The sequence below is a fragment of the Myotis brandtii genome, unplaced genomic scaffold (assembly GCF_000412655.1).
Source record: "Myotis brandtii unplaced genomic scaffold, ASM41265v1 scaffold165, whole genome shotgun sequence".
NCBI classification, from domain to species: domain Eukaryota; kingdom Metazoa; phylum Chordata; class Mammalia; order Chiroptera; family Vespertilionidae; genus Myotis; species Myotis brandtii.
The window spans coordinates 8,117,242-8,131,262 of record NW_005356042.1 but is presented as its reverse complement, the minus strand read 5'-3'; the positions used below and the strand labels follow the sequence as shown (position 1 = coordinate 8,131,262).

Here is a 14,021-nt window from a genome sequence, read left to right as displayed (position 1 = left end):
GTGTTACTCACAATAGCCAAAAAGTGAAAACAACTCAAATGTCCATCAGCTGAGAAATGGATAAACAAAACGAGGTCTATCCATTCAATGGAATATTATTCCGCCATAAAAAGGAACAATGTATTGACTTGCTCTCATGAGTCTTGAAAACATGCTAAGTGAAAGAAGCCAGTCACAAAAGCTATATGTTGTATGGTCCCATTTATATGCAATGTTCAGAACAGGCAAGTCCATAGACAGCAAATGAGTGGTTGCCATGGGCTTTGGGGGAGGGAGTAGAGGTTGACTGCTAACAGGGTTTCTTTTGGGAGTGATGAAAATGTTCTAGAATAGTGGGGGTGATGGTTGCATGACCTTGTGAATATACTAAAAACTACTCAACTGTATGTACACTTTAAAAAGGAGACTTTTATAGTACGTGAATTACATTCAACAAATATCAACAGGCTAATACAGAACCCATTCCACGCTATCCTCCAAGAGAAACGGGACAGGAGAAAACAGAGCCGTGACCAATCCCTTCTAGCTTCATACAGGTAATGCATATTTATTGAAAATCTTCTTCACCGACAATGGTGAAATCAAGACCCCAAATTACAAAACATGATGGCAGTTGAGACTTATAAAAATAAAGCGAAGGTCTATGTTTCACAGATCTGTGCAATTGCCTTCAAATCTCAGTCTGTCCTTTCATCAAAAAGGAGCTCACGGAATCTGTTATTCCTCATGATGGAATAGTAAAAAACTGCATTCCATTGGCAAAAAAAATAGCTTTGCTTCCAAATAGCACAAGTCTTTAAAGTGACTTTTTCCCAACAATAAATATAGAAAATAGCCGTAATGAGCATATCTTAGCTTGGTCAGAGTTGTGTCGTTGTCTAACAGTATATCCTCCCTCTCGGGCTGGAGACCCTGGCCCGCCTTTGATGTCCTCCAAGTCTTTGGTGCAGCGGCTGGATGAAGTCCCCCTCCTGAGGGACCCTGGCCCTGGGACACACGGAGATGTACACGAGCCTCCGGCATCACAAGGGGAAGCCTGTGTAGAACAGCCTCTTGGACCCTTGCAGCCAAAACTAAGGCCCTGTAAGCAGGCAGCCCCTCGAGAAACTTCCCAGCTCCGCCTGCCCACCAAGACTGCCAGGAAAGGCTCTCTCTGGCTCTCACAGTCAGTAGTCTGACGTCGTCACACAGACGGGGTCTTTGGTGGGTGAACCTGCTGCATGAGCTGTGGGCGCTTCACCCTGGGTTTCCTCCGCTTCGGCCTGCTTTTGGCCTTGTTGATTTGTACCACAAAGAAAGCCAGGACCACCATGGCTCCCAGGAAGGCAAAGACGGGAATGGTCTGGCCCACCTCCTGGTTGTAGCGGCCAGGCATGATCCCTGCAAGGGGACAGCAGTGAATGATCAGTAACACCACAGCCTCTTCTTCCACGAGAGGCAGGCTCATCAGGAACAAATGCTAACTAATTTCATTAGCGGGGCTTGCAGGGCAAACATAATTTTTAAACCTTAGCTAAAGTAACCCAGGGCATTAATAGAGAATGAATCAAGGAAACCTGCAGGTGCGTTCTCAGATTGGCAGCTTCTAAGTGTGGGTGTGGGTGTGCGTGTGCGTGTGCATGCCTATGTCTGGGGGGGCGGGTACAGTGAGGTCTGTGCTCACCTCAGACAGAGACCAGGACTGGCCTTTCTCCTATCACAGACACCCTATAGTAGGGCTGCCCAGAGCTGCTTTTTGTTCAAAAACAACAGAAGATGGATAAGTATGGATACTGGGGAGGAGAGAGGGTGCTTCCTTCCTAGCTGAGTGGAAGGAAGAGAGAGGAGGCCAGGCAGGAAGTTAAGAATGGCTGGCTGTGCCCCAGCCTTCTGGGAAAGCCTTGCACAGATGGGACACGTGGTCAGAAACTAAGAGTGGCCACTGGAGAACCCTCGCTTTACGGTCAGAATGACTCTAACTCAGGAATGCTGGGGTTCAAAATGACTGTCTTCTGTGCATCCCAGGACCTGCAGGCAAGGCCCTCTGAGGCTTGGTATCACCACACAAAGCTCCCAGGGTTGAACTAAATGGGCTGTGGTGCCCCTTTCGGATCCCCAGAATTTCGGGCCAATTATGGAACCAGAAGAAACCCCGCTTGGGAGATGTAAACCCTTGGAGGAGCACAGGGGTTTCCAGAGTGAGAGTGCCGCCTGCTCACTGCTGAAGTGACTTGGTACCAATTGTCCCAGGTAAGGGAGAACCTGTCCCAGACAGACCAGTCAGGCCAAAGCCATTATCTGTAGTGGGTACACTAGATGTCACTTAGGGTGAGGGGACAAAATCAGATCAGACCCAGTGAGGTCTGACCCAGGTGGGGTAGGGCAGAGAATTGGTGGAGACCTCTGGGCTGAGGGCTCAGGGACCAGGGTGGCTATAGCCGCTGGCTTAGACAAAAAACCAGCTGATGACAGGCATCTCCTGCGGTATGTTTTGTTTGTAGAACTTAAATAAGAATCTGCAAGTTACTCTGTTGGAAAAATTTCAAGTGTAATACTGAAGTGTATTAAAAGAAGTGTAATAAAAGAAATTCAAATCTGAAAATCCATGGTAGAGTTTTCCGAGAGAGAGGACAGTGTGCTACTTTCTTGGGCCTGCTTATGGCCTTCTTGATTCATACCACCATAGCTTTCAAGAAGGCAAAGATGGGAGCCATCCAGCCCACCGCCGGGGAGGAAGAGCCTTTGAACAATTGCAGTGTGACTTAGCACAGTAAGGAAGCACCTGAGAACTGACCTCCAGGAATGTCCCAGGCACCACTTTCTCCGGGAGACAAGGGCCTCACTTGAGGGCGATTCGATCGAAAGTTGGGTAATACCACTTTGTCCAGGTCGATGGAGAGTAGCTTCTGATGTTTCCAAAGATTACTTCAGGAAAATGGATTAAAACAAAATAAAAATAAGCAACTGTACTACCCCAGGAAGCTTACCCAATACCTAAGAAACAGAAAACTATTTAAAGAGAAATTTGAAATGATGTCCATCTACATCAACCTCAATGCAACTGCGTAACAGCTGTAGTGACAACTTCCAGGTTGAGACAGAAATGTCAAAATCAAGTCCATACCCATGAGGTTTTCATATCTGAGCAGGGAGCGTTTCTGCTGGGTTTATAACACTGCAGCCTGGAGAATTCAGAGCACTGGGAGGGGAAGCACCATGTTCACCTCTGAAAGGTGCTCGTAGGCGGCAGGAGCTAAACCAGGGCTTTGGGGCCACAGGCAGGACTACAGGCACCTGGAACTCTCTGCCAGGAGACACTGGAGGCGGGAGCTATTTTCAGGTGAATGCAAACCAACAGCAAAGGTGGCTACACTGGTGCTGGAGCCAGACTCTGTCTCTCCTTTCAAGGGCACCATCATCAGGAGGGAGAGTAAGGCAGACACAGGAACCCAGGAGTTGAGAGAGGCGAATGGGGAGAGCACCTGCCTGGCCCCTGGAGGACAGTGAGGGAAGGAAACACGGGCTGTGAAATGTGCTGGATTCGTTACAGCAGCGCTACTATTAATTCTGAGATCAGAAGGACTTGTTCAGGCCAATACAACTTAGACCTGAAGAACAGAGAGGCTGACATGCTGCCAAGAGCAGTGGAGAGCTGGGGAGGACACCCAGATGTAAGAGCAAAGAGTGCAAACAGAAAAATGTGAAGACTGTTCTGGCCAAAGTGAGAGACAGAATTAAATATGTTCGCAAATTATGAATTCCTGCTTTTCTGCTTCTTATTCATTCCCTTACTTTGGCCAAGTAAAAGCAAAGATGTTCAGTTCTATCAGCAATCAAGGTGAGGTCAGCAGGAAGCTGCAGACACTAGGTCTGTGGAGAGGGTTTCTGTATAGGAAAGAGATAAACTACTATCGTGTACTTCCACCTGGGCGGCTGCCTGGAAAATGCCAATGAGTATTACAACCTTTCTACGTTGTATGATTTAACTTTTCACTTCAGGCTCTATCAGTCTGAAAATTAAACTGACAGTGTTAAATTATAGAATCAATGACATTTAAGCTTTATGACTCTGTAGCTGAATATATATGGGGCTGTATTTTAATTCTCACAGGTGACATCCTGTTCTGGAATTTAATTATCTGGTGATGGCACTTTATAGTTATGCAACTGTGGTAACAGTACACGACGCTACCATTGAGTATTTTACAGTGTTCTGATGGAGGGAGCTCCCAGTGGGTGTGACACTCATGCCACTGTTCTAAGAACCCCTGTGCTCAGCAAAGACACTGAGAAAAAGAGCTTACGTTTCAGAGATGGACCTGAAACGGGCACTCGGCACTGACGATGGACACTGGGCCTTCCCAGGGCTCTGGGCAGCTGTCTGACATTATCCAACTCTCTTCGGAGACTCAATGCAGGTCTAGGTCTCTGAGGACTGAGACTAATATTCAACAAGACGTGAAATGTGAGCTAAAGGTGAAGCCTTGTGAGTGTGTGTGGAAGGAATTCCTGAGCGCGACGGTGAAAACCACATTCTAGGAGCTGCACATTATCGGCACCCTTGATGGGCCGGGTTGGCGTTGATGGACGTGCAGAGACCAAGGATGTTGTTAACCGTTTCTCAGAGCCCTGACCAGCATCGTGAAGAATAATTGGGTTTTGGGAACTTTAGCCGACAACAACTGTCCAATGAGGATGAATTGCTGATCACAGCTGGAATTAAAGTCTGGTCAGAATGCTAGATAATGGTGCGTTATAAATAGATGACATGTAAAAATGGAATCTTTTCAGAAAATTTTAAATGACGGGGTGCTAATTAGAATGGAAAAGTACTCAGTAATTACAGCTTCAGAAGGAAAACTGCTGATGGGAACACAAGGTGATGATGCTATCATGCCACTGTTTTCTATGGAGCACGTTTAACAAGGACAGATGGTCAGTGAGTGCTGAACCCAGTGCTGCTGCTCCTGACAGCAGGAGAGCAGAGGCGGCTCTGAGGCCTTGTGCAGGCCTCCTCCTTTTGGTAGCTTGGAGCACAGATGGTGGTCCTCTGTCCCCTGCCACATGCCCCCTTGCCACACTGACATCTGTATATACTGAGACCCAAGCAAAGTGGGCAGCCTGGTGGGTGAGAGAAGACAGAAGCCTCCCTAGAGGGAGAAGCTGCCTGAAGGCTGTAGGGGAGCTCCAGCCACCAATGTGCGTGCAGTGTGCTGCCTGTCAGGGGAAGACGGTTTCTCACAGCACCACTCAAAGGAGAGGGAGGGGGAGGACTACCCCATGTCCTATGCCCGGGACATGGGCCCCTGTTTCACTGTGCCAGGATCCTCAGTCAGGAAAATCCCCGTTCTCCTTGACAGAGCAGGATACTGTCCATGGATAACTCAAACTGGCTTCCGAAAAGAAATGACGCAAATTAGAAGGTCAAGTTCGATAGTAAGATAGAGAAGCAGGCAGATCAATGTCTGAGCATCACACACAGAAGTGTACCCACATGACCCTGTTGTGGTAGGAGGTCACTTTACCAGGCACAGGAGAATGGCACAGATGCACATTCAGGCAAGCTACAACCAAGGACCGGATCTAACCCAAGCAGTCCCAGCCCCTTGGGCATGACAAAAGAAAGGACCCGTCTGTATTTCAGAATCAACATCGCAAACAGGGAGGACTCAACCCCTGAACCCCAAACCCAGAGCTTCTGTTCAAGTTAAATCACTATTGGATCACAGCTTTTAGAGCAAGAATCGACCAAACCTAAGGAAATGCTAATTACCCAAAGTACTTCTTTATGCAGAATACCACCAGAGAGCACAATTCTAAAGGTCACTAATTTAAATAACCACCACAAAGCAACAAGCTAGAAGATTTGACAAAAATGCCAGTAAAATTCCATTCTCTTATTTGAATAAAGGTAATGAATCACAAACCCTGCAGAAGGGGTGGAAAAGCACAGGAAGACACTAACCTGGGAGCCGTCTCATTTAAAGGCTGTGGCTTGGCCCACGACAGGTGCGGGCAGGCGGGCAGAGCCCGAGGCTCCGGGCCCCCCAAACGGGCCTCCAGGACCTTGGAATACCGGTGCAGGTGGTTCCCTGGGCAGCGTCAACCGACAGCAGGAACCGATTGATGTTATCAAAGTGCCAGGGGAAAAATGAAGCTTCATTACTTATCCGTCTGCTTTCCTGCCAACGTGCCCACTGTGTGCTCTGTTAACCTGTCTTTCAGGTGCTTCAGAAGTAAGACCTGACTGGGGCCACCCGGTGATGTGTGCTCATTGCTGAAGGGGAGTAAACAGAACAGCTGTTCCCTTTAAAGTGGCCACGCGGTAGGCTTGCAGTGGCTGAGCAACCTTACTGACTGTAATTACATGTACCAGGCAAACTTGAGGAATTTAACCTATAGATACTCTTCATAGGAAATTCTTTCCCTTTTGAAGTATTTAATTTTCAGGCCAAAAAAATCTGCATCTTCAAAGTTCAAAACTACTTTTATCTGTGCTGTCCAATACTGTAGCTACTGGCTATATATAGCTATTGAGCAACTGAAATGGAGTGTTACATATTTACATAATACTGTGGTGTACTAGGCTAAAGTATTTTATTAAAGTGAATTTCACCTGTTTCCTTTTACCTTTTTAATGTGGCCACTGGGAAATTCAGAATTACGCCTGTGGCTCACACTGCACTTCTGTGGACAGCGCTGCGAGGATCACAACATTCAGGCCATGAGAGCATGCAGATCAGCCCTGCCTGCTGTACACCACGCGGGCGAGGCCGCAGGTCCCACAGAACCTTCTCTTCAGGCTCCACTGCATAACCACTGGTGGCCTCGAGCAGTTACTTGAATTCCCTCAGCTCCTGTTTCTTCATTGGTGAACTGGAAAGAATACTATCTATTTTCACAGGGTTCTGAGAGGACCCAGTGAGGGAATCTGTAAAGCATCCCAGGCCCGGTGCCTGCTACCTGGTGAGAGCTCAAAAACACTGGCTGTTGCCCGACTGGCGTGGTTCAGTGGTTGACCGTCAACCTATGAACCAGGAGGTCACAGTTTGATTCCTGGTTAGGACACAGGCCTGGGTTTCGGGCTCGATCCCCAGTGTGGGGCGTGTAGGAGGCAGCTGATCAATGATTCTCTCCCATCATTGGATTCTCTCTCTCTCTCCTCCCTTCCTCTCTGAAATCAATAAAAAACAAAACAAAACAACAACAAAAAAAACGTTGGCTGTTCCTCCCTGGGGAGGAGCCAGGATCTTCGTAAGAGTGGGATGATAAACATCAACGTTGGCTGTTCCTCCCTGGGGAGGAGCCAGGATCTTCGTCTGTAAGAGTCGGATGATAAACATCAACATGGAGCACTGTGAGGACCTAGGAGTGAGCATGGGAAAGCACATGGCACCTGAGGCCCTCAGTCCATGTCCATTCTAGTCACAGGAAAATGACCCTGTCCCCAGGTTAGAGCCACTGGCCCCTATTCTGTCCACAGTTGTTAAGAAAAACAACCAGAGGCACCCCTAACTGGCTCCATTTTCTGGCAGGCATGACTATTTCCTGAAACAGCCTGAGCCAAGCTTCACCCACCCCCCCACACTGAGCACCTGTCAGCCCACTCACCTTCCATCCTCTCTGGAGGGGTTGAGCCCGCCCCGCTGGGAGGGCGCTGCCGGTTCCCAGAATGACTGAGGCTGGGAGGTGTCACCCCATACGACGTGTACTGAAGGAGCGCATCCAGGAGCCAAAAGCAGTCTGTGGGTTCAACAAGCATGCTGCTTAGGAATTAGATTTTTTAAAAAGGAATTTCTACAGGAAAATAAAAGCCCCCAAAATGAGGGGGTGGGGAACGAGAGGGGAGAAGATTAGATCAGAATAAACCCTATACTTGAGAAACGTGCATTCTCCATGGTCAGCGCCAGCCACAGAGGACAGCAAGAAACACGACCTGGCCGTGGGCTTCACGCCTGCCCCAGGGCTCAGGCAGGGCAGCAACAACGGGCACTGGCTGGACAAACTGTTAGAGCACCACTGGGCTCCGGGCCCCTCACGGCGAGGCAGAACACAGCTCATTCAGGGATGGCGAGACCACCTGACACCCACTGAGAGAAGAACCACCCAGAGTCCGGGCTCCAGGCAAGAAGAGAGGGGAGTAGGGTGCTGAAACTTCTGTCAATGCCTGAAGGCTGTCCTGGGGAAGGACCCTGATTGTGAGGGCAGAGCCAGGACCACCTGTGCACTCCACAGGGACGTGGGTTTAGAGACTGCACTATGAGTCAGTGGGCCCAAACCACCAAGTTTAAAAGCAGAAAATGCTCAGTGATTCTGGGAGACACCACAGGGAGTCTAGGTGCTGGGCTGTGACCAATACTCCCCTCCAGAGCCATGTGGATGGCCTCTTTCTATCCGGAGACTGAGATACTGCTGTCTCTATTCCTGGGATCACCACTTCCACACCGAACTCCCCACAGCGACCCCTCCAAATCCCATCAACAGCAGCTTGACCAGAGATGACCCACCCAGGAAGCACTTCTCCCACTGCCAGCGCTTCTGGTGGAGTGCTCAAAGCCCCGAGGGTCCTCTACGCTCCCTTCTGAAGTTTAAAGACCAGGACAGTTTTCCCAGGCATTGAAAATTTTAATAGAGTCATACCAGGAGATTTCAGGTCTTAGAAAAGATCTCTGTGGAAATAAAACATTAATCTTCTTTTAACTGTGACTCTAATCTTCACTTTTGATTTTAACAAGACCAATCTGATTCTAAGGATTTACATAAAATGCTAAGAATTTAGTCAACTTCAATTTTAAGTCAGAGTAGAAGTGCACCATACAACTCCAACTTCATGCCCTCGTGGCCTCATTCCTCCCGGCTAAGCCTGTTCACTGCTCACCAGTGTGACAGTGTAACTCCTCGCCCTCCCCTCCGCCCAGTTCTTCAGTTAGAAGATTAGGCTTTAACCCTGGTTTTGTCACCATCCCACCAGGCAAAAAGATATAACATTTTCACCATTTCACTTCCTCCTTTACAAAAAGAGAAAAATAAACTGTGTTCAAGCTTGAAACCCCCAAATTTGGAGGATGCATAGAGAGATGCTGAAAAAGAGGAGGGTTACTAAGGATTACTCCCTGCCTCTCTGCCCTCAAACCACATACCTACTAATGAACCCAATGCTCCTCACTGGTGAAGACTCATAACAGCCAAAATGACCTGGTCTCGAGGAGAACCAAGTGCTGGCCCTCCAGGAAAAGTGGGTCCAATCTGAGAGGGGCACCTGCATGGCAGTGCCATTAACGTACAGACCCCAGAGGGGGAGCCGGCAGGGCAGACCAGGTAAGCCAGCAAAGGGTCTCTCCACTGAAACTCAGTGGTCTTGGCACCTGCTGGACCCAGGACAATGGACATGGAGGGGAAGGAAGTGGAGGCAGTAAATGAATGTCATTTTGCTTATTAAATGCACCCAGACTTATATACTTATTAAAATAGTCCAAGCAATCAAAGCAGCAGGAACTTCCCCAACCGCACCCAGCTCTCATGAGTAGGTTTCTGTTAATTTAGCAGCATCTCATCCGTGCTTTTCCAGGGACAAGGGGGAGAAAGGATTTGAATGTCAAAGTCATGAAGCACAATCTACTTTTCAGCCACACCACCAATTCTCACCCTTCTGTCGGTGACTGTCATCTAAGCAATTGGAGTCTCCGTACAAGACAATCCGGCCTCCGCCCTCAACTGGAATCTGATAAAGCCCCAAAATGGGGACGTTTTCAACAACTGCTGTTTCCTGCTTTAAAACCTCCAATCCTGAAACAACACAACAAAAACAGCAATGAAAAAATGTATTGAGGAATAAATTATTTTCCAGTTGCCACTTAACTTGACATGTGACAAAGAAATCACAGCAAAAAACCCACTCTTCAATCACAGCAGTGCAAACTTACAGCATAGAAAAACAAGGCCTCAAGTGCCACTAATTTGGGTTTTAGCAAAATTCACTTATATGTGTATATATGCAGGATGTCCCCAAAAATGTATACACATTTTGAATAATTATTAATTCCAATGAGTTAAATCTGAAAAGAAACAAACATTGGAATTAATAATTATTCAAAGTGTGTATACATTTTTGGGGACACCCTATATATCCATATCCATCCTCTTTCATTTTCACTTGAAATGGTGGTAATCGTATTTACAATTTGAAAGGTTTCCCTTTTCCCTTTTTATATTAAAAGCACAAACTTTCGTCCTGTCTTATCATGCCGAAAGGCTTATGTCCTTGGACCACATCTACTCGGGGCAGCTGGCCAGGCGGTTATGGCTACATCTACAGACATTGTCAGATACTGATATCCAGTTTCATGTCTTACTATTGAAAGCTAGGATAAACATAACTAATTAAAAAATATATGCCCACAATATTTTAAATTTAGATTTAAGATATTTGTTATATTAATCCATAAATACAAATGTTCCAGAGCAGAGTCTTCTTATCTCTGTTTGTGCCAAACAGATGGCACAATTTACAATGTTTAATGAATCAAAAAGTCAAAAATGCACAAAATGTCACAGGCAGCAACTGCCAGTGACATCATCGCATAATCTAGGAGTCTCCAGCCCTGAAGCAAACACGTTCGTTAGCACTAGATGACGCACATCTTCATCAAAAGCCAGTATTTACCATGTTGGTAACATCGAAAATGTCTGTGGCTATAAAAGCGCAGCATTTCCTGCTCTATGTGTAATTCCACTAGGAACTGAGTGGGAGACAGCAAGGTGTTCTTGGTGGAGAGGGAGACAGCACAGTACAACAGATGAGACGGGGGGTGCATACTGTGTGGCCTCTGGTTTCTCACAATAAGATCCTTTGTGATCCAGCATAACCCAGATATTCAAATTTCTTTTGTGTCCAAAAGATCATTCAACTTAAAGCCTGTGTGAAGATAAAAATCCCCTTAAAAAGAATTTCAAGGTAATTTTTATTTTCAGGCCACCAGAACCCCAAAATGAAGTACATACCCTTAAATCTACTTTTGATTCCTCTCCCAACAAAACAAGGCACTAGCAGCCGGCCACAAGACCACTGCTGTCACCCGTTTCACCCCTACCAGAAATGACATGGCTCTGTGAGAAGCTGATTTCAGAAAGAATCACTAACCCATGGTAAATTGTGCCAAGTGACTGGGAGACATGATTATTTATGTGCTTAAAGTTAAAATATAACCCTATGAACACAGACCTATTGATTGATCTTGCCTGGATGAAGGGAAAAAGCCCTTCCAGGTAATACAAAAATGAACTTTACCTTGCAGTTGCAAATAAGATGAGTGAAAAATACTTCCTGCCTTCTCCTCATTTTCAACTAATGAAACTGTTCCTAACTTCCAATTACAGAAAATGGCAAGCTTTACAATGAAGGGGTTTTCCATTCTGGAATTTAAAAAAATATCAACTTGCATGAGAAAATGAATCCTTCCTGTAAATTTCCAGAAGCCTGTCCTGTTGGGCACAGAAGAGTCTCAAACTCTTGGCCGAGGTGAGAGAGATGGGAGTGTGGGGCTGCAGGAAGACTGCCCCATACCAGGGCAAGTGGATGGCTTCCCACCGTTGGGAAGATCAAGGCAGTCCAGGTTGCTCTGGCTCCTCTCTGCTCCCCAGGGATGCTCAGGGCACTAACACAGTGTCTCAGATACTACAGTGAGGGGAACTGCAGCATTTGCCTTCTTCAGTGATGCTTGGCTACAATTAAAGAAACAAAATTGAACCCACCCGGCAATGGGCAAGGAGACACCTGATTGATGGTGTTGCTCTTATATCAATCAGGGGCAAAGCAGATGTACAGTCCTTAGTTCATCCTTGCTTGATGTTTGTGTCGGTGGCCAGAGCTGTTTTATGCCTGAGGCACATTAAATTATAATTCCTAGGTCTCGGAGAGGAAAAGATCAGAAACACTGGTATCATAATAAGTAACTTATTTATATTAACTGAGACTTAGGAGGGGGATGTAGTTTTAAAGTTTGTGGAGATGTTGTGATTATTCTAGTAACTTCTAGGTAACAGTAAATAGGTAATTCTAACACAACTCCATTAAGAGTGAACATATCACCTAATAGCTTTTGTGGACATGAACATATGTCATTCTGCACATAAAACTGGATGCTATGAGAATAATAAATGGGTCACAATTGGTGTTCAGAAAATTGGGTGGGGGTCTAGTATGGTAATATTGGAATTATTTCAGAGGGCAGTTACTGTGAATCATGTATTCTCAGGAGCCAGAATGTGTTCACATCCTGAGTCTCTGCCATTTAACTCTCACTGTGGCCTTAGATGCATTTACCCTGCCTGTTCTCGCCTGAAAAGTGAGTTTTAATGATAGTGTATATGAGTTGTTGGAAAAAAATAAAACATGAGAAGCACATAAGATGGGGCCTGGCACAGTGTAGCTAATATACATGAGCATTTATCTTTTTCTGGGTTCAGGGAAAAAAAAAGAAACAAACAAACAAACAAAACTGAAAAGGAAGACCTTTTTCCCCTTCAAATTTTTAAGGGAATTCTAAGAGAAGACCCTGTAATTAATATTCTTTACCTTCACACAGTTAAAAACATCAAAACATGGTCAACATTTTTCTAAATTTCAGTAATCTGGCAATCATGGGAACAGAACACTTTATAAATTGTAACACAAATTTTAAGCAACTTTAAAGGTAGTTTTAAAGAATATCTGCAAATATTCAACAGCCCCTCTCCTATGGGAAATTCAATTTATTTTGTAGTGGTCAGTATACACATATATCCAAATTATCAACAAGAGGCTATCTTATCATATCTTTGCAACTCCCAGAGCCACTACCCAGAAGTCTTGCTTACAGTAGTTACCACACAAAATAATAAATTATAAAAACAAAACAAAACTGCTAATGGGTATGTGGATTTCTTTTCGGGGTGATGAAAATATTCTGGAAGTAGACAGTGGTGATGAATGCACAACTGTGTGAATACACTAAAAATCACTGAATTGCACACTTTAAAAGGGTTAAGTTATATGCAATAAAACTGTTAATTAAAATAAAAAGAGAAAGAAGGAAACCAAAGAGCATGTGAACAGCATTCCTTACCTTGGTCTTTAAAAGTGTGTGTTATCACTATGCCATCTTCTGGAAATTTAGCGATGCTGCACCCTGATGCATAATACACTAGAAAACAGTTGTTCAAAGTTATGAGAACATAGAAACATGGAACATTTTATCAACAGCTATTCATTTACCTAAAATGCATTCTTTAGACATTATATGTTTTCTAAAATTGTTTTTAATCTTAGGAGAGGAGCTGCTATTATTGCCTGGTCATACTTAAACTAAAAGGAATGACCTTAAAATTGAACTGAAAAACAAAATACTATTAATATAAAGTTTCTGAATAGATTTCAGAAGTCAGAGGTGTCATAGACTTGAAACAACTAAGTCAGGATGAGCAGAACAGTAACCATAGTGCTCAACATATTGTTCTAGCCCAGCTGGTGTACTTAGTGGTTGAGCATTGACCCATGAACCAGGAGGTCAAGGTTTGATTCCTGGTCAGGGCATGTGCCTAGGTTGCGGTATTGATCCCCAGTGGGGTGCATGCAGGAGGCATCCAATCAATGATTCTCTCTCAGCATTGATGTTTCTATCTCTCCTTCTCCCTGCTTCTCTCTGAAATAAATAAAAAAACTAACTGGTGTACTTAGTGGTTGAGCATTGACCCATGAACCAGGAGGTCAAGGTTTGATTCCTGGTCAGGGCATGTGCCTAGGTTGCGGTATTGATCCCCAGTGGGGTGCATGCAGGAGGCATCCAATCAATGATTCTCTCTCAGCATTGATGTTTCTATCTCTCCTTCTCCCTTCTTCTCTCTGAAATAAATAAAAAAACTTAAAAAAAAAAAGATAATGTTCTAGAAACTAGCTCCCAAAACTAATCTATGGGGAAATGTCTTACATGAGATTTGCAAAGTTATGTCATAAACAGAATTGTATAAATTATCAGGAACCTATGAGGTATTCCCTATTTGGGAAA

The 14,021-nt window shown here is 45.2% G+C and overlaps 1 protein-coding gene across 5 annotated transcripts in view; it reads right to left on the bottom strand.

Moving 5' to 3' along the window:
* Positions 1 to 523: 523 nt before the first annotated feature.
* MBTPS1 (membrane-bound transcription factor peptidase, site 1) overlaps positions 524 to 14,021 on the bottom strand; it is a 58,916-nt gene continuing 45,418 nt past the window's right edge. The window contains exons 18-23 of one of the 5 annotated variants that reach the window (XM_005862563.2): positions 13,083 to 13,160; positions 9,625 to 9,765; positions 7,591 to 7,722; positions 5,945 to 6,071; positions 2,774 to 2,904; positions 524 to 1,380 (exon numbers count right to left, since the gene is read on the bottom strand). In XM_005862563.2, the coding sequence (XP_005862625.1) occupies positions 1,184 to 1,380; positions 2,774 to 2,904; positions 5,945 to 6,071; positions 7,591 to 7,722; positions 9,625 to 9,765; positions 13,083 to 13,160 (806 nt within the window). In that variant the 3' untranslated portion in view covers positions 524 to 1,183. The other 4 variants (XM_005862564.2, XM_014536695.1, XM_014536694.1 and 1 more) reach the window with 4 other exon arrangements.